The 19391-nt window shown below is 42.2% G+C and overlaps 2 protein-coding genes and 1 pseudogene across 2 annotated transcripts; all 3 read right to left on the bottom strand.

Moving 5' to 3' along the window:
• Nucleotides 1-1540: 1540 nt before the first annotated feature.
• On the bottom strand, nucleotides 1541-2787 carry LOC114824081 (uncharacterized). The gene is made up of 2 exons (XM_029100462.2): nucleotides 2453-2787; nucleotides 1541-2268 (listed from the first exon to the last, which is right to left on the bottom strand). The coding sequence occupies exons 1-2, from the start codon at nucleotides 2675-2677 to the stop codon at nucleotides 1627-1629; spliced, it is 867 nt and encodes a 288-aa protein (XP_028956295.2). The 5' UTR covers nucleotides 2678-2787; the 3' UTR covers nucleotides 1541-1626.
• Nucleotides 2788-3447: 660 nt separating this feature from the next.
• On the bottom strand, nucleotides 3448-3577 carry LOC139194869 (U4 spliceosomal RNA; annotated as a pseudogene).
• Nucleotides 3578-13197: 9620 nt separating this feature from the next.
• LOC103408149 (uncharacterized) lies at nucleotides 13198-15204 on the bottom strand. The gene is made up of 3 exons (XM_070819475.1): nucleotides 14434-15204; nucleotides 13935-14330; nucleotides 13198-13836 (listed from the first exon to the last, which is right to left on the bottom strand). Exons 1-3 carry the CDS (start codon nucleotides 14945-14947, stop codon nucleotides 13472-13474), a joined length of 1275 nt encoding a protein of 424 aa, XP_070675576.1. The 5' UTR covers nucleotides 14948-15204; the 3' UTR covers nucleotides 13198-13471.
• Between the last annotated feature and the right edge of the window lie 4187 nt (nucleotides 15205-19391).

Below are 19391 nucleotides of genomic sequence, written 5' to 3'. Positions count from 1 at the left end.
TCCGTTCTGCAAGCTCCTTCGCCGCGACTTCGACAACGGCAGGGAATCGGCGTCGTTGAGGTGCAGATCTTGGGTTTAAGCATGGATTGCAGAGAGATCTGGGCAGCTGGGGGGATAACGCAGCCTCGGCTGCCTTTCCGTCGACGGATCCACGACGACTTTTTCGATAATATCGAATATATCGCGATATTATCGATAATATCGCGATATTTTGACGATAATGAGACAGATACGTGGGAAAATATCAGAGCCTCTGAAAAATGATAATATCGGCGAAATATCGCCGATATTATCGATATTTAATACATTGGTCCAGACAATATGATAACATTAAAAAACACATTTTCTTCATTAGGAATTCCAACCCACTTTTTCCTTCAAAATGTCTTCAATGTAGTGAAAGTCCTATGCAAGCTAATCTTCACTATCAAAGATCGTAGTGTTAAAGACTCTTTCCATTTGGGCAAGCGATTCCTATGAAGCATGCATTCCTATTGTGGCACTTGGTAAATGGTTGAGGAGTACATACATCGTGTAGGGATGACGGATTGTTTGCATATGACTAGGCGCGCAAGTGGGAGCAGTAACTCAATAAGCCTAAAACGAACCCCTTCTTTTATTTTTTCCTTTTTATTTTTTTAGAAAGAGTACTGGTATCTCTAACCGAATGGTTATAGTCAATAGTACCATGTAGATTAAATACCCCGTTTACCAAACAAGACGTTGAAGGTTTCATTTAACCGTGACCTTATATATATGCTACCGCATTAGTCCCGCTTGCGATTCTATTTTTGTACAATTGAGGAAGAGCAAACCGAACTTATTACCTACGTTTTTAGGTACAAACCCCTTGCAATCTTTTAATTAGTATTTAAATAAAGGACAATGCAGGGGACAACGTAAACCTTATATGGTTATAATTGAAAGATGAAAATCAAATTACAATATCTACATTAATCTCCACTATTACATTCCTATTACATTTCTATTATATATTGTAAACCATTTAAGATTGATTTATATTGAAATAAATCAAAACAGACTAATGTGCAGAGCTGAGTTTTAAGAAGAGTAACACACAAAACCGACTATATTACTGACTGTAATACAAAGGAGTGGTTTTTGCTCGAGATCAAGGATGCTACATACAACATGCTCATAGGTATCATAGGTACCGTTTGGTACGCAGATAGGACGGAACGGGACGGGATTGGACGGAACAGGATGAGATGGGACGGGACGGAACAGGATGAGATGGGACGGGACGGAACATGACAAAACAGACGATGTAAATATTGAAAAGAATAAAGAGAAATTTTGTCATAAAATGCTATAAATTTTTGTTCCACGGATGTGGAACATGTCGTTCTAGGAAGAAGAGATGAAACGAAAAATCAGCCAAATTTCGTCCCATGGAACAACCCGTTCCACAGTTTTTAGGTGCACTAAACGTGGGATGGAACGGCTCGTCCCGTTTCGTCTCGTCTCACGTACCAAACGGTACCTAACGCCATTTGATATATTTATGCAGTACTGTAAATTAATAAAGCTAATTATGATCAAAATAAATGCGGAATTGGGAAATTGTTTACAGATATATATACACAATGAGTAAACTGATCAGAGTTAGAATGACTCCCCACGTAAAGCTCTGAGCACCCTGGACTGAGGAGCATCAGGGTCCCCACGGATGGCATTCTCTTTCCATATCCTTGCAGCTCTACGGAGTGCCTCCTCAGCCGTGTCCAACTGCTCGGGCCTCCATCCAATGACATCTCTACCTGCACCAGACTCCGACACAGAGTCTGCCGTGCCGTCTGTTGCACGCGTAATGGGCTTTCGGGTGTCTGCATACTCAACCTCTGACAGTGGTGAGGCCTTGTGATGCTTGTAGTACTCTCTATCATCCTCTTCACGCTCCTCCTTCCGGTCTCTATCTCTATCTCTCATCGACTGCTCTTTTTCCTGCGTGTCCATTTCATTTGATGAGTCAATTGACAATGGTGTGCCGTCCAGCCCCACACAGCTCACCTTTTCCAACAAACTAGTAGCAGCTTTTCCGTGGCTACTTATATGTCTCTTCTGAGTATAATTGGTTGGGTGGTCCGAGGGCTGCAGGTTCACTCCTGTGTTCTCTAGCCTTGGGGAACTCGCGTTTGTATACGAGGGTTTATTAGGAGGTGCAAGAGGTTCTGTTCCTTTTCCTCTGCCGCTGGCGCCGCGCTGCTCAACAACAGCTGGTTTCTCCTGTGCAACATCTTCTGGACCCTAAACATATATGTATGTATATGTTGGGATTTTAGAAATAAATTAATGCACTACTTGAGAGCAAAATTGATTATATATAATTGGAGTTTAGAAATAGATATGTCTCTGAATTATATGAATTAATTTACTTGATAAAGCTACAAATTAATTAATGTCCATATATATAAAAGTTAACATAGCTTACTTTGTCTGCGGTGGTGAGACCAGGGTCAGATTCATAGTCCCCACCAGCGTGAATGGCTGGGTCAGCAGTGCCGGTGCGACTAGCGGTGGCAGAAACAAGTCCTCGTAGTAGTACTACTCGAGCTGCGGCTAATTGATGAGGACCATGGCCCCAAATCGACCTGCTTTTTGCTACAGAAGCTGCACCCAACGATAGTCTTGAATAATAATATTGCATTTTGAACATCGATCGCTATTCAGTATTCACTAGCTAAAGCCTCGTAAGTATCAATTGTTATTCAAGTTGTAAGCTTTTCTTGAAACTGAATTGATGGGGTTGGAGTGACTAAAGTTGGATCCGGGAAGTCCTGGTAGCTGCTACAATTTATTCATATGGAATGGAAGCAGCTAGAATAGAATAGAATAGAATACAGATCCATTGGTTGCGTCAAGTGGGGTTGGGAGTGTAATGTACATGTACTGACGTGGCAACAGTTTAGAATGTTTGGTGTACTTTGCGTGTCACCTTCTAGGCAAGAGGAATCCAGAAGCTTTGGTTGGACTTGCATTTTCTATTTCGGTTTTTATGAAATTAACTCTCACTATTAGGATGATTTCTAAAATTAAAAATTATTCAATGTAGTTCCTGAAATAGGTATCGCAAATCAATATGGTTATTCTGTCATAATTTTGTTAAAAAATCCATTAAGGGCTGATGTGACACATAAATGGGCTTCATAAGATTTATGAGTTTTTACCACAAATGATTCATGAAATTGACCTAAACCATCAAGATGGTCCCTAAAATTGACTCACACCATCAATATGGTCTCTAAAATTAAAAATCAATCAATATAGTGCTTGAAAATAGATGTCGCAAATAGATATGATCATTCCGCCACTATTTTGTAAAAAAAAATTATTATGTGCTGATGTGAGTTTAATAATTAATTAAAAAAGTTGTCTAAATACCTTTTTGCACAATGGCTATTTTTTTCTTATAGTATTGCTTACTCCAAAGAGAGATCTCTTCCAAAAATTCTCAAAGGCACAAGGCTTAACCAAGGCCTAAGAGGGGGTGTGGAAATATTTTTCAACCAGCAATAGAAGCACATCAGTTATAACCTTATTATCTCAAAGCAGACCTCGCCATTCTTTGCATCACCAGACCACCAGGGAAGCGCCGAATAAGCTCTCCAAGATTAAGGTTGTGAGGATGTTAATCGTCTAAATGTTAACGGTGATGTCCCAGAAGTCGTTGCCAATAGGGCAAGTCGTCACCAAAGGTGATCTCGATCTAAGTTCAATTCGGTGAAAGATGTTGAAGTGTGTAAAGATGAGTGTATTGATTTTTTTTTAGAGAATAGAGAGTGAAGGAGGTAGAGAAATATAGACTGGGATCAGAGGTGATTGCAAGATTGGGGTTTTTGGGTTGACAATTTTTTTATTAACTATTAAATTATTAAACCTATTTGTAATTTTTTTTAATTTAATTACACTTGTGTGACCCATTTATGTATCGCATTAGCACATCACATAATTTTTGACATAATTGTGATGGAAGGACTACATTGATTTGAGACACTTACTTGTGTGACTACATTGGTCAATTTTCAATTTTAAGGACCATTTGTGAGAAAAAATGACTTATGGGGCCCATTTATGTGGCACTTAACAGAATTGTAACGGAATGACCACATTAATTTACGACACGTATTTGAAGGACTACATTGATTGATTTTCAATTTTAGGGAAAATCTTGATGGTGAGGGTTAATTGATAAAAACCCTTTTTTTTTTTTGACAAAGGAATAAAATTACAAAGAAAACTTCTATAGATCTCTAATCGGTACATAACAAAATTAATCGTAGGCATAACTTGGAAAAATTACAAAATCAAACATATACATCTCATAGTTATGGCCTAATTAATTAGTTGAGTCATCTGCTGCCATATTGGTTTTTATGTAAATATGATGAAACATATAATAGATTTTGTCTTGTAAGATGTCATATGTCTTGTATAAGATACTAAATTTGCTGTGAAATTTGTAATTGTTTCTGCATAATTTACATTAAGATTTTTTAGTCTCCTTCCACAACATCATGTTTCAGTTGAAGTCGAACTGCCTAAAACTAAATGAGAGCTTATTTTAACACCAATGCTTCTACCCGTAAAACATTTGAAATTCAATGAAACAGGATGTTTTTTAAATTATTAATCATCGTGTTTAAACTATCTAATTGTCTTAGTGATTCGCGACTAATAGAATATTTAGAAAAGTAATTTGATGCAACTTTGGTGGAAAGGTTTCTTGAATTTGGCACTGGTTTCTTGTGGTTAATAATTGTAATTTCACTTAAGATGAATACGACGTCTTAAGGGTTGCATGGTTTTTCAAAAGGTTTTCAAAAAACTTAATGAGTATTTCATGTTCATATATGTTCTGAATGGCCGGATGGATTGCATGTTGTTGATGCACAAAATCAGCGAGGACTTTGGTACAACAGAAAGTGTCAGGTTCGTGACATTCGCTTGGTTGCTTCGATCACTAGTGAAGATAAGTACGTAAATAAATAGGGACAGGGAAGCAAACACAAGATGTACGTGGTTCACCTAGATTGGCTACGTCCACGGAGTAGAGGAGTTCTCATTAATTGTGAAGGGTTTACACAAATACATAGGTTTAAGCTCTCCTTTTGTGAGTTCTAGTGAATAGTTTAGTACAAAATGACATTAGAGATTATTGTGGGAGAATGATCCCTATTTATAGAAGAGAGTTTCTAGTTTTGTTCTGACATTGACACGTGTCATGTTGTGATTGGCTTCTGATGTTGACACGTGTCGCGCTGTGATTGGCTTCTGATGTCGACACGTGTCGCATTATGATTGGCCTCCTGGTTGAAGGGAAGCTCTTCTGGGTCCTTGACGGTATAACGTTGACCGGTGCTCAGTAGTTTCGAGATTGGTCAAGTATGGTACAAACACATGGTAAATACACGTTCTATGTTGGAGGTTCCAAGTAGGATATATATTAGAAAAACCATGTATAGTAGGAAAACCTAACTGTCAAAATATACATGGGTAATTCACTTAAGATGAACACCACGTTTTAAGGGTTGCATGGTTTTTCAAAAGGTTTTCAAAAAACTTAATGAGTATTTCATGTTCATGTGTGTGGGATAGAGAGGGGGAAGCTAGCCAAATGTGGGATTCCATGGCTAGTTGTATCCGAAAAGTAGCAAAAGAGGTATTAGGAGAGTCCAAGGGCTTTGCCCCACACCAAAAGGAATCTTGGTGGTGGAATGAGGAGGTACAAACAAAGGTGAAGGCTAAGAAGGAATGTTGTAAAGCCTTATACAAGGAGAGGACTGATGAAAATGGTGAAAGGTATAGAAAAGCGAAGCAAGAGGCGAAGAAAGCTGTCAGAGAAGCTAAGTTAGTGGCTTACGACGATATGTATAAACGACTAGATACCAAAGAAGGAGAGTTGGATATCTATAAACTATCTAGAGCAAGGGAAAAGAAGACAAGGGACCTAAACCAAGTGAGGTGCATCAAGGATGAGGATGGAAAGGTTCTTGCTACAGAGAACGCGGTTAAAGACAGATGGAGAGGTTATTTTCATAATCTTTTCAATGAAGGACATGAAATGAGTGCTTCTTTAGGGGAGTTGAGTAACTCAGAAGAGTGTAGAAACTACTCTTTTTATCGTCGAATCCGGAAGGAAGAAGTGGTTGTAGCTTTGAAGAAGATGAAGCATAAAAAAGCAATAGGCCCAGACAATATACCAATCGAAGTGTGGAAACTTTTGGGAGAGACAGGTATAACATGGCTCACTGACTTTTTCAATAGGATTTTGAAAACGAAGAAGATGCCAAATGAGTGGCGAACGAGCACTTTGGTGCCTATCTACAAGAATAAGGGCGACGTACAAAATTGCATGAACTATAGGGGTATTAAGCTAATGAGTCATACAATGAAGCTCTGGGAGAGAGTCATTGAGCATAGATTGAGGCAAGAGACACGGGTTTCGGACAACCAATTCGGGTTCATGCCAGGGCGCTCAACCATGGAGGCAATCTATCTCTTACGAAGATTGATGGAAAGATATAGAGATGGGAAAAAGGATTTACACATGGTCTTTATAGATTTGGAAAAAGCGTATGATAGGGTCCCAAGAGACATTCTTTGGAGGATTTTAGAGAAGAAAGGAGTACGAGTAGCATATATCCAAGCTATAAAGGATATGTATGAAGGAGCAAAGACTGCCGTAAGAACTCATGAAGGACAAACCGAAAGCTTTCCCATAACTGTAGGATTACATCAAGGCTCATCCTTAAGTCCTTACCTTTTTGCGTTGGTAATGGATGAGTTAACAGGACATATTCAAGATGATATTCCTTGGTGTATGCTTTTCGCAGACGATATAGTGTTGATAGATGAAACTCAGGAAGGGGTAAATGCAAAGCTTAACCTTTGGAGAGAAGTGTTGGAATCTAAAGGTCTTCGCCTAAGCCGATCAAAGACAGAATATATGGAGTGCAAGTTCAGTGCAAATGGAGGCCAAAACGAGTTAGGGGTGAGGATCGGAGATCAAGAAATACCAAAGAGCGACCGTTTTCGTTACCTAGGATCTATCTTGCAAAAGAACGGAGAATTAGATGGAGATCTCAACCATAGAATACAAGCTGGATGGATGAAGTGGAAGAGTGCATCCGGCGTGTTGTGTGACCGCCGTATGCCACTGAAGCTCAAGGGAAAATTTTATAGGACGGCAATAAGGCCGGCGATGCTGTATGGCACAGAATGTTGGGCGGTGAAACATCAACACGTACACAAAATGGGTGTAGCAGAGATGAGGATGCTTCGTTGGATGTGTGGGCACACGAGAAAGGATAAGATTAGGAATGAGGATATCCGGGGTAAAGTAGGAGTAGCCGAAATTGAAGGAAAGATGAGAGAAAATCGGTTACGGTGGTTTGGACATGTGCAAAGAAGGCCTACTGACGCTCCGATTAGAAGATGCGACTATGGGACAGAGGTTCAGGGCCGAAGGGGTAGAGGAAGACCTAGGAAAACTTTGGAAGAGACTCTAAGAAAAGACTTAGAGTACTTGGATCTAACGAAGGACATGACACAGGATCGAGCACAATGGCGTTCTAAGATTCATATAGCCGATCCCACTCAGTGACTTGGATTTTCCAAGTCTCCAACCGAGAAGTTTTCCTCACTCGGGAAATTAAGGGAACACTACCCCAACCTACATGCTCCACTCAGAAAGCTTCAACAAAAGAAAATTCAAAGAACTTAGCGAAGAAGGCTTTGGTGTATTTAACACAATACGTTGAAATGAAGGAAAGCTTATTTATTGATATCCCCGATAAGTTACAAATATGTACATATACATGAGTCAAAATAAACACACAAGAGGGAGCCTTCACAAAGGTTGCTTAGGAGAAGTCTCAGCAGTCGGTAGAGCCCCAGAAAGAGAAGGCACCGGAGGGGGATCATTTGGAGCCTCAGTACTGGACAGAACCCTAGAAGGAGGAGGCATCAGAGGTTGATCATTCGGAGCTTCATTACGCGGTACAGCCCCAGAAGACGAAGGCAATAAATGCCTTTGGAACAAACCCACAAATCTCTGATGATCAAGTAAAACCTGACCATCAGTTTCCTTCATCTGGTCAAGCTTCCTCTTCATGTTTGTAGCATAGTCATGTGCGAGCCGGTGCAACTGTTTATTCTCATGCTTGAGCCCTCTAATCTCCTGTTTGAGACTCATCACTTCAGCCGCCAATGATTCAACTTGGCGGGTTCGAGCAAATAGGCGTTGGGCCATATTAGACACAGAACCTGCACACTGAACACTGAGAGCCAGCGAATCCTTAACAGCTAACTCATCAGACCGTTTGGAAAGTAGTCTGTTATCTTTGGGAGTGAGAAGGTTCCTGGCCACCACCGCAGCGGTCATATCATTCTTCATCACGGAATCCCCAACGGTAAGAGGACCAGTAGGGGAGACGAAGGATGGGCGCCATATGTTGTCTGGAGAAGGCGGGGCTGCCTCTTCAACAAGGTTCAAGTCAAAACGACGGTCGGAGGGGCCAGACATTTTCAAAGGTGTTGAAGAGAGAAGAGGTCGGACAAATCAAGATCTTAGAAGTGCAATAATGAAGCTTCTACTGGTGGAGATTCAAGTGTGCTTTGGAACTTAATGCCAGCCCCTATAAAAATCTGCACTCGACAGAGCTTCAGAAATCGAAGAGGCGCCTGCTCAGAAATCGAAGAGGCGTTTGCTTTCTCAAAAGCTGGGCTGCTTAGAGATCACGAGGGTTGATCTCAGAAATCGAAGAGGCGTTTGCTTTCTCAAAAGTTGGGCTGCTCAAAGACCACGAATGCCGATCTCAGAAATCGAAAAGGCGCTCGCTTTCTCAAAAGCTGGGCTCCCCAGAGACCACGAGGGCCGATCTCAGAAATCGAAGAGGCACCTACTTTTCCAGCCTTGTCAGCACCTGTCACACGCACACTCAGCTTTGCGGAAATTATGGGCATTCTGTCGAAGACTTCTGGGGAAGTAGAAAACACATGAATCTTACTGTTCAATCACCCACTTCCCACACGCAACAATAGCTCATGGGTACCACAGATAACTTTGCCAAAGTTCTCTGCCAAAGTTGAGCACGTGAAGCTTGCAGCTCTCACTACATCGCTCTGACTAAGAAGGGTAAAAGAATAGCAAAGAAACAGCACTAACAAAGTTTAGACCCATAAATTTTGAAGGTCTAGCTACCATATTATTACCCACAAGGGTAAAGGAACAGTACCACTGCTGGATAATTGGAAAGTCCCTGTGTGTCAACCTCTGTGCTTCGTGGCAAGGTAGACTAGCAAACATGCCCAATCTTTACTCACATTCGAGAAAACACTCCCAATAAGATTGCTTGCTCCAAAATCGAAGAGGCACCGTCCTCCGAATCTCGAGAGCCAGACTCCCAACATGACTACTTTCTTAAAAATCGAAGAGAGGGTAAAGGAACAGTACCATTGCTGGATAATTGGAAAGTCCCTGTGTGTCAACCTCTGTGCTTCGTGGCAAGGTAAACTAGCAAACATGCCCAACCTTTACTCACATTCGAGAAAACACTCCCAACAAGATTGCTTGCTCCAAAATCGAAGAGGCACCGCCCTCCGAATCTCGAGAGCCAGACTCCCAACATGATTACTTTCTCAAAAATCGAAGAGACACTGCTCCCCGAATCTTCGAGAGCCAGACCCCCAGCATGATTGCTTTCTCAAAAATCGATGAGGCATCGTTCTCCGAATCAATCGAAGAGGCGCTCGCTTTCTCAAAAGATGGGCTGCTCAGAGACCACGAGGGCCGATCTCAGAAATCGAAGATGCACCTACTTTTCTAGTCTTGTCAGCACCTGTCACACGCACACTCAGCTTTGCGGAAATTATGGGCATTCTGTCGAAGACTTCTGGTGAAGTAGAAAGCACATGAATCTTACTGTTCAATCACCCACTTCCCACACGCAACAATAGCTCATGGGTATCACAGATAACTTTGCCAAAGTTCTCTGCCAAAGTTGAGCACGTGAAGCTTGCAGCTCCCACTACATCGCTCTGACTAAGAAAGGTAAAAGAATAGCAAAGAAACAGCACTAACAAAGTTTAGACACATAAATTTTGAAGGTCTAGCTACCATATTATTACCCACAAGGGTAAAGGAACAGTACCACTGCTGGATAATTGGAAAGTCCCTGTGTGTCAACCTCTGTGCTTCGTGGCAAGGTAGACTAGCAAACATGCCCAACCTTTACTCACATTCGAGAAAACACTCCCAACAAGATTGCTTGCTCCAAAATCGAAGAGGCACCATCCTCCGAATCTCGAGAGCCAGACTCCCAACATGACTACTTTCTCAAAAGCGAAGAGAGGGTAAAGGAACAGTACCATTGCTGGATAATTGGAAAGTCCCTGTGTGTCAACCTTTGTGCTTCGTGGCAAGGTAGACTAGCAAACATGCCCAACCTTTACTCACATTCGAGACAAAACTCCCAACAGGATTGCTTGCTCCAAAATCGAAGAGGCACCGCCCTCCGAATCTCGAGAGCCAGACTCCCAACATGATTACTTCCTCAAAAATCGAAGAGACACTGCTCTCCGAATCTCGAGAGCCAGACCCCCAGCATGATTGCTTTCTCAAAAATCGAAGAGGCATCGTTCTCCGAATCTCGAGAGCCAGATACCACATACCACTTTTTCAAAGTGCTCTGACAGAGTTAAAACATGTGAAACTGGCAGCTCCCACTACCGTGCTATGACCAAGCAGGGTAAAGGAATAGCATTACTACTTGTTGTTATGGAGACTCCTATATATGTCGACCTCCATCCCCAACGGACAGGCAGACCTACAAAAATGCTCAACCCTTCATCATATTTGAGAGGGCACTCCCAACGAAGCCTTTCGAAATATTCAGCTTTCTTTCCCCCCGATAATACCTCTGCAAACAAGCTATACTAGAGCAAGAATATCTCATATCATCAGGGTTAAAAGCAAGAGTATCCCATATCATGCTTTTTCCCTGTCTTTTCCTTTGGCCTTGTTTTTACCTGCAAGACAAGGAGAAAGAGAGCAATCAGTCAGCACTTGGAATCAAGCTTCCAGCCAGGAACTGACTGCCTGGAACCCCTTACCTGATTACTTACCTGGCATTGCTCTCGAGTACTCATCTTCAACATCTTATGTTTCCAGGGAAGATTCCGCATCTGCTTGAGGAACAGATAGGGCAAGTGCGAAGGATACAAGGAAGCATGTGGAGACAAGCGTAACAGCACACGTGCCGATACATCCATTACTCTGTCAAAAGCAAAAGTATCCCATATCAGCAGGATGGAACGTACTCTAGATTTGATGGACTTGTTTTGACCCTCAAATTCTTCAGTCGGCCTTATACTCTGGAGGAAACCAGAAAACCCTCCAGCTCAGTTCAAGAATAAGCCTGTGGAAAGTTACTTCTTTAAAAGCAAAAGTATCTCATATCATCTCTTCTCATTTTTCTTCTCTTTATCCTTCATGCTGCTGCAAGATGGGGAGAAGGTGAACAATCAGTCGGAGCTCTGATTGCTTACCTTGTCTGTCACCTCTTTCAGCAGACCCCCTAGCTCGGCGACTTGGGGGACTCCTACTACATGGTTTGTATCGCGCTTGACCAAGCCTGAAACTACAAGTAAGCTTCAAGTGAAATTGATACATTACCTTGTGCATCTCCACCAGTTAAAGATACCACCCCTGGATGGAGGAAGAGTACTTCCAGAGAAGATGCCACATCTACCTATGAGACAGATAAGGCAAGTCAAGACGACACCACACTCCGATACTTAGAAGTTTCGTGATTACGAGATCATTCTCCCACAATATTTCCTAATGTCATTTGTACTAAATCATTCACTTGTACTCACTAAAGGAGAGCTTGAACCTATGTACTTGTGTAAACCCTTCACAATTAATGAGAACTCTTCTATTCCGTGGACGTAGCCAATCTGGGTGAACCACGTACATCTTGTGTTTGCTTTCCTATCTCTATCCATTTATATACTTATCCACACTAATGACCGGAGCAATCTAGCAAAGATCACAAAAAGCGACCGTTTTCGCTACCTAGGATCTATCTTGCAAGAGAACGGAGAATTAGATGGAGATCTCAACCATAGAATACGAGCTGGATGGATGAAGTGTAAGAGTGCATCCGGCGTGTTGTGTGACCGTCGTAGGCCACTGAAGCTCAAGGGAAAATTTTATAGGACGGCAATAAGGCCAGCGATGTTGTATGGCAAAGAATGTTGGGCGGTGAAGCATCAACACGTACACAAAATGGGTGTAGCGGAGATGAGGATGCTTCGTGGGATGTGTGGGCACACGAGAAAGGATAAGATTGGGAATGAGGATATCCGAGGTAAAGTAGGAGTAGCCGAAATTGTAGGAAAGATGAGAGAAAATCAGCTCCGGTGATTTGGACATGTGCAAAGAAGGCCGACTGACGCTCCGGTTCGAAGATGTGACTACGGGACAGAGGTTCAGGGCCGAAGGGGTAGAGGAAGACCTAGGAAAACTTTGGAAGAGACTCTAAGAAAAGACTTAGAGTACTTGGATCTAACGGAGGACATGACACAAAACCGAGCGCAATGGCGTTCTAGGATTCATATAGCCGACCCCACTTAGTGGGAAAAGGCTTTGTTGTTGTTGTTGTTGTTGTTGTTGTATATGATCTGAACGGCCGGATGGATTGCATGTTAAATACATGTTCTATGTTGGAGGTTCCAAGTATGATATATATTAGGAAAACCATATATATTAGGAAAACCTAACTGTCAAAATATGCATGGGTAATTCATAAGTAACTAAAAGAACTACGTAGAGTGTTAAGGTGACGGCGGAACCCTAGTGTCTCTTCAAATTGTTTTTCTTTAAATTGTTTTTTAGTTGATTTATTTAATTGTTTTTATTTTAAATTCAGTTTTAATATTTTAGTTCATAAAATCAACTTTTTCCAAACTTTGTTTTCAAATAATTAATTAAGATTTGGATTTTACATAAATTATTCATTCAATCCCTGTGAAAAATGATCTTACTTGAGCTGTTATACTAGCATAACCTGTATTCTTACAAGTATTTTTAAGTATTTTTATTCTTATTTGTTCCGGTGGTAAAAATCATATCACTCTTTCTGATACCAATGTTAAAAAATTGAAAATGAGAAAGGAAGAAAAACTGATTACAAATTATGATAACTTATTTCAAAACAACTACATAATAAAAGGACTACATCTCTATAAGATTTAATCTTTCCTACAGTTGCAATTATATATAAAGCCTGAACATGAAACAAACAGGATAATAATCTTGAATTCTAGAAAAAATGAAATGAATCCTAATCCTTACCTTACTGCAAAAAAAAAAAGAAAAAAAAAGAAACCAAATTGCTCTAGGCCTGGGTGACTTTCCAACAGCCCCCACCGCTAAACCTGATTGATTCTATACATCTTTGCTGTGTCGACCGAGTGTGAGGCAAATCTGAGCAAGGAGACCAAATATAGAAGCAAGAAAGCACATGATGGAGGACAATATAAGCACTGCCCAGTCCCCAAGGGTTTTTTTGGGAGAGTGGGTCCTGTCTGATAGGAGCAACGCCATATATACTGCTTCACTCAGGGCGTAGGCTGAAACCGGGTCTGATTCTTCTGCCAGAAATCCATACTCGCTAAGGCACGTTACGATGTCGTATACTCCACTCGTCTCCGATACACCGAGGCACTCACATATCTTCAGCCGCCCTTCAATCCTCTCCTCAGTTGTTAACATGTCACCATGTGTCAAGATCAAAATGGTGCTCTCATCATCTGTATGCATATATACATATATAATATATATGCAGCAACTCATTAAATTTCAAGGAAACAAGATTTGCATACATTAAGACTACAGAAAACTAACTTACTGTAAATATTGGTGAAAGCATTATTGACAGAGCAGAAAAGCTGTTTTGTGGCGTCCATTGGCTTAGAATCACCAGCTTGAAAGGCCTTGTAGATTTCTGCCATGTTAGCCACCACCATTGCACAATTGACTTTCCTCCTCGCAAACTTTGAAATCACATCCATATCAGGAAGATTCGTCAACACAGATTCTTCGACGTCATCGCCCGGTCTCAAGCACACTTGGTTATGGTGAATCCCATCACTCATCCAACTTGACAATTCTTGAAGGCCCTCGCCTATTCGGTTGTAGTCAAATCCCCTCGAGTCATACACACAGAAGCCACTTCGCAAAGACCTCAGCACATTGTGCTCTTTCAGAATCATACTAGTACTCTTCGGATTATTTGAAAAGCTTCCTACAATTTTAATTAATATTATAAAAATTAATGATTTATTATTATGTGTCTGTGCAATGTGCATATATAAGAAGTGATGGAGTTAAATAAAAAGGTAGCATACCAGGTGGTGGTGATGTTTGAGCAAAGGGTACGAGTCCAGAGCGACCCAAAACGGAGTACATGAGGTTGACAAGAGAGCTTTTACCAGAAGCAGAGAAGCCAACCAAGAGAATTGTGGCCACCGGCGGAATGTCCATGTTTTCCTTAGCAAGACCTCCTGTTGGCATCCAGAAGTCACCCGAGCGATACATGAGCAACTTGTGCCGAAGCTCATTCACCCCTTCCTGATGGGTTGATACCAAAGCCAGTCTCTCCAACTCTCTCACCACTCGCATCCTTGCTGCTGCTGTAAAATGACTAGATGCCCTGCCACCGCCAGGGAATATGAGGCGCTCATGATCAAGCTTCATCTGCATCTTCTTTACATGATCAAACTCTGCAGCCCATCTCCACCAATAATAGTTGTTATTATCACTATCATTATCATTAGGAGCTATTGATCTTGAAGAATTAGAATAGTCATCAGGATGATCTGTTGTTGATTCATCACTGGAAAATAGTAGCTGGTCCTTCATCGTATATCTATCTATCGATCGATCTTCCTTAATTAATTTCCTCTCTAGATACGTAGCTAGGAATTGGAGGCCTCAAACTAATCAACGATGAAGGGAGAGCGTGAACAGTAGGACATTGTATGTTTCGTGTTTTTGCATGGTCCAAGTTTAACGAAAGGCTAGACAATCTCCAAAATGGAGAAAAGTTACCCGCCACGAATGAAGGAGGTCCACATGGCTCACGGGAACAACGTCCGTTACCTTATGGCTGCTTCCTCGCACTTTCCTCCACTTGATGGTGATGATAAGCACATGCACTAGTACAACACTAGAGACATAACGTACGAAGCAGATATTCCAGATCAAGGACGGATTATCAGTTTTTGACATTTTTATCCACTTATTTTTAGAGGAAGTTGAGGTTTAATAATTAACTTCTTATAAGTACATACAAAATCTCTTAATTCTCTAATACTCTAAAAAATTACCATCCCCCTCTGAATTTCATAGCAGTGTTTCACAACAACCAGTAGCCACACACGACACATGCGATGAATGGTGAAGGGTAGTCTCGCCTTACGCCAACGTGCATGGTCACTTGTTGCATCTTATTTGTTTTATTTTGCGGTGCAAATACCTGGTGATATTTTATTTTATACAACTTTTTAGATGTTTTTGTTTGCACCCAAATTCATATATGGCCTTTGGGCTTAGATTAAAGTTGAACTGTTTGGGTTATTTCGGGCCTTTTGATTCCAAGTCCAGATTATAATATTCTGGGTAAATTGATTTTTGGCCATTCATAGGATTTCGTCTAAGAGTTTAGTTCGGAAATGTAGTCTTCGTGAAAGTGGTTCACCGAGAATCAAACCTTATTCTCGCTGAGAGTTTCGTTTGGGAACAAAATTCGAGTCGTAGACAGAGTACGATCATCCGAGTAAAAGGCCTCACATCAATCTATCAATTAAATTTCTCTCGGGGGTTATGTGTTTTATCAAACATTTTTTGCCTCGTTTGTGGCATTATTGATGTCTAACCAGAAGTCGCCGACGTCTACTAATAAGGTGAAGGAAGCTAAATGGTTGTACTCACAGGAATTTACAACTGAAGGTCGACGAAAAATCCCTACGAAAGAAATTCCACTGTAGTGCTTCGCTAAGGAAACTTTGCTTACTCTTGCAAGCAACTTGTGAAGAAAGTTGAGATTCTACCATAAAACTAATTGGCAATATGAAAAGCACTACAATCTCTTATAAGCTCTTGCAAGGTTTTCTCTTTTACCAATGTGGGACTCTTCTACCTTCACATTCCCACAAGTTAGTCTTCTAGCTTCTTCATGTGTGGATTGCTCAATGACCTTGAAGTTCAAGTATCTTTATATGATTAATCTGAAATACCGTTTGTCGAACCTTGATGTTTGAGAAAATTGTGATCGAGACTGAGCCTTGTGTCCAGGACCCAGACTATAGAAGCGATCAGCAAGGCCTTGGTTTCAAGGGTGGAAAATTCAGACCGAGAGATTCCTTTCTCGGCAGTAAATGTTTGAACAAGAAGTTTTGGTTTCACACACCTAAGGTATTTCGAATGCGTATTGTGTTGCGAGTTATATATTTATATATTAGTGTTGACCTTAAAAACTACCAAGCCTACGTGACGTGTAGGCTGAGTAATTAATAAGCTAACTACGTCATTCGGTTGTGTGCAGGGTGTGGAACCAAAAATAATCACAAGGCGACACGTGGATTTTTTGGTAAAAGAGGACAAAAATACCCTTGAGGCATATCGAGATTCCTACGCGCGAGCGGCGGACAATCATCCTCAACCAAGTCAAAAATGCTCCAAAAAAGGTAATCAATTCCAATTTATCTCATCCATCCTCATTATATGTAATTACTTCATAACCTATAAATTATCCCATAAAAATAGAGATTAATTGGCTAATTAATGAATTAATTCCTAATTAATTCATTAATCACCAAATTAATCACCCATTATACCCCAAAAATCACACCAAGGGCCGGCCATTCCCATCCAAAAAGATCCTATCATATTCTCTACCTTTTCCACCATTTTCCCTTTTTAATTATTTGGTAACTCCTAATTAAACCTAAATTAAACCCAAAAAAACCCGAGCCACCTCCTATCCCTATAAATATACTCTCATTCTCACCAAAAAGCCAATTTCCAACACTTTGGCAAAAATCCCAAATTTCTCTAAACACTTTCTCTCTAAATTCTAACTTTGGCATCGGAGGTTCTTTGGCCAAAGCCCCCCCATTCATCGTGGGCGCGTGAGGCTCTTGGCCTTAACCTAAGGTGTTAATTGTTTTGTAGGTGCAAAATTGTCCAAGACCAAGGAGGAAGAAATTTACATCCACAAATTGGTGCTTTCATTGAGAGTTGAAATCCATACTCGTAGAAGACTCTGGCACAAAAAGGTTTTTTCTTTATTTTCTAGTCCATTTGAATATTTTTCATACGTTCTTATTATTAGAATTTTTTATTTGCAAAGGTTCTTTGATAAAACATATAAGCAAAATATAATGGCTCGAAATTTAGAAAATTCCACAAGTGAAAATTCTAATGTTCAAGAAATGGGATTGCGGAGATCCGTGACGCTAAATGCGACAATAAGTGGAGCAGCACCACCACCACGAGTTTCCACCATGGGAACCACCACGGTGGCTACCTTGGTAGCCACCCGTGGCGAGGTCCATGGTGCCTTCACCACGGCTCGAGCTGTGCCATCCAAGGCTCACGGCACCAAAGCCACGGCCCAAGTCGTGCCATCCAAGTTTGCACGGGCCCGGGCCCAAGCCTCGCATTCGCTTGCATCACATACTAAGCAGCCTGCTCCCGCCAAGCAACCTACTCCCGTGGCCCAACTTGCTCCCGCCAAGCAACCTGCTCTCGCGGCCCAACCTGCTCCGGCCAAGCAGTCTGCTCTCGTGACCCAGCCTGCTCCTGACGAGCAGCCCACTCCCGTGGTCCAGCCTGCTCCTACCAAGCAGCCTGCTCTCGTGACCCAGCCTGCTTCCATCGAGCAGCCCACTCCCGTGGCCCAACCTGCTTCTGTCGAGCAGCCCACTCCCGTGGCCCAACCTGCTTCTGTCGAGCAGCCCACTCCCGTGGCCCAACCTGCTCCTGCCAAGCAGCCTGCTCCCGATGAGCAGCCCACTCCCGTGGTCTAGCCAGCTCCAGTCGAGCAGCCCACTCTCACGGCCCAGCCTACTCTCGTGGCTTTCCAAGCAGCCCAAGTCGGCCCAAGACTATCTCAACAATCCGGACCTACCATCGAGCTGGGGGCATTCTCACCATATTTTTTCGCGGATTTGACATCTCGCGCCCGGAGTCTACCACCCTTCAACTACCCAAGGAGGCGCATTCCTTCCAAGCTCTTCCAATCCAAATGGCGAACAACACTTGTCTCGACAAGTCATAGAGTTGACGAGCGCCCTTGCACAACAGACAACCTTGGTGAATCAACTTTTGCAACGCATCGGGATCCAACGTGCCCCGGACGAGGTATCCCGAAGTAGGACAAGGGCAGACAAACCTTTCCAGCAGTGTCCCGGAAAGCAGCCATTCGACCAGCCACGAGCCGAACGTTTGGGCAGTGTACATTCCCGTCTTAGCGCGCGGAGGAGCATGCACTATCGACTAGGCCCACGGATGAGCATACAATCACGGTTGGGGTCATACTTCGATAGTCAACATAAGCAACCTTCCGGGCAAATTGTCCATTCGCGGCTAAGCCCACAAAGAGCATCCTCCACCTCACATCAGAGTAGGCAGCACGACGGACGGAGAGAAGCAGTCACTCAATCCCGCTCAAGTTCAACCAGCAGCCTGCGAAGAACTCGCTCGCCTGCTAGGAACCACCACATGCACTGCATCCGCGACATAGACGAGCCAAACACATAGAAGAGCAGCCTAGACCAGCAAGTCATGGCTAGGGGCAGCCGAGAGCTCCGCTACCCCAACAAAAGCAAATTCAGGAAGAAGTAGAGAGACTATTGACCAAGCGATTGCATGATTTCCAACGCAACGAGATCACCGACGAGGCACTACGACGGAACATGACCAACATAAGCAGGTCACCCTTCATGGACGAGATCGAGCAGGCAGAGCCTCCACGCGAGTTCAGCATGCCACATTTCACATCTTTCAAAGGGGATGAAGACTCAGAGAGACACTTAAAGTGCTACTGAACCGCAATGATCCTTTATCGAAACAACGATAATCTCATGTGCAAGATATTCGCCACCACTCTACAAGGCGAGGTGCAAGATTGGTTCTACACCATGCCGCCACAATCCATCCAGAATTTTTACGAACTTTCTTTGGTTTTCACCAAAGAATATTCATCTTATCGCTCGATCAAAAAGAAGTCTGACCATTTGTTTGACGTCAAGAAGAACCCAAATGAGTCAATTCGCGACTATGTGAGGAGGTTCAAAGTAGA

The sequence above is a fragment of the Malus domestica genome, chromosome 03 (assembly GCF_042453785.1).
Source record: "Malus domestica chromosome 03, GDT2T_hap1".
NCBI classification, from domain to species: domain Eukaryota; kingdom Viridiplantae; phylum Streptophyta; class Magnoliopsida; order Rosales; family Rosaceae; genus Malus; species Malus domestica.
Note: the sequence above shows the minus strand (reverse complement) of the source record. Positions and strands in the feature narration are given on the sequence as shown.

What these genes read in the sequence shown, in the direction of transcription:
- LOC114824081 (XM_029100462.2), bottom strand. Translation starts at nt 2,677, where the DNA reads ATGTTCAAAATGCAATATTATTATTCAAGACTATCGTTGGGTGCAGCT. An exon ending in GTCTCACCACCGCAGACAAA is followed by an intron (nt 2,269 to 2,452) that starts GTAAGCTATGTT and finishes ATATATGTTTAG; the next exon opens with GGTCCAGAAGATGTTGCACA.
- LOC103408149 (XM_070819475.1), bottom strand. Translation starts at nt 14,947, where the DNA reads ATGAAGGACCAGCTACTATTTTCCAGTGATGAATCAACAACAGATCAT. An exon ending in TCAAACATCACCACCACCTG is followed by an intron (nt 14,331 to 14,433) that starts GTATGCTACCTT and finishes TTAAAATTGTAG; the next exon opens with GAAGCTTTTCAAATAATCCG. An exon ending in TGCTTTCACCAATATTTACA is followed by an intron (nt 13,837 to 13,934) that starts GTAAGTTAGTTT and finishes ATATGCATACAG; the next exon opens with ATGATGAGAGCACCATTTTG.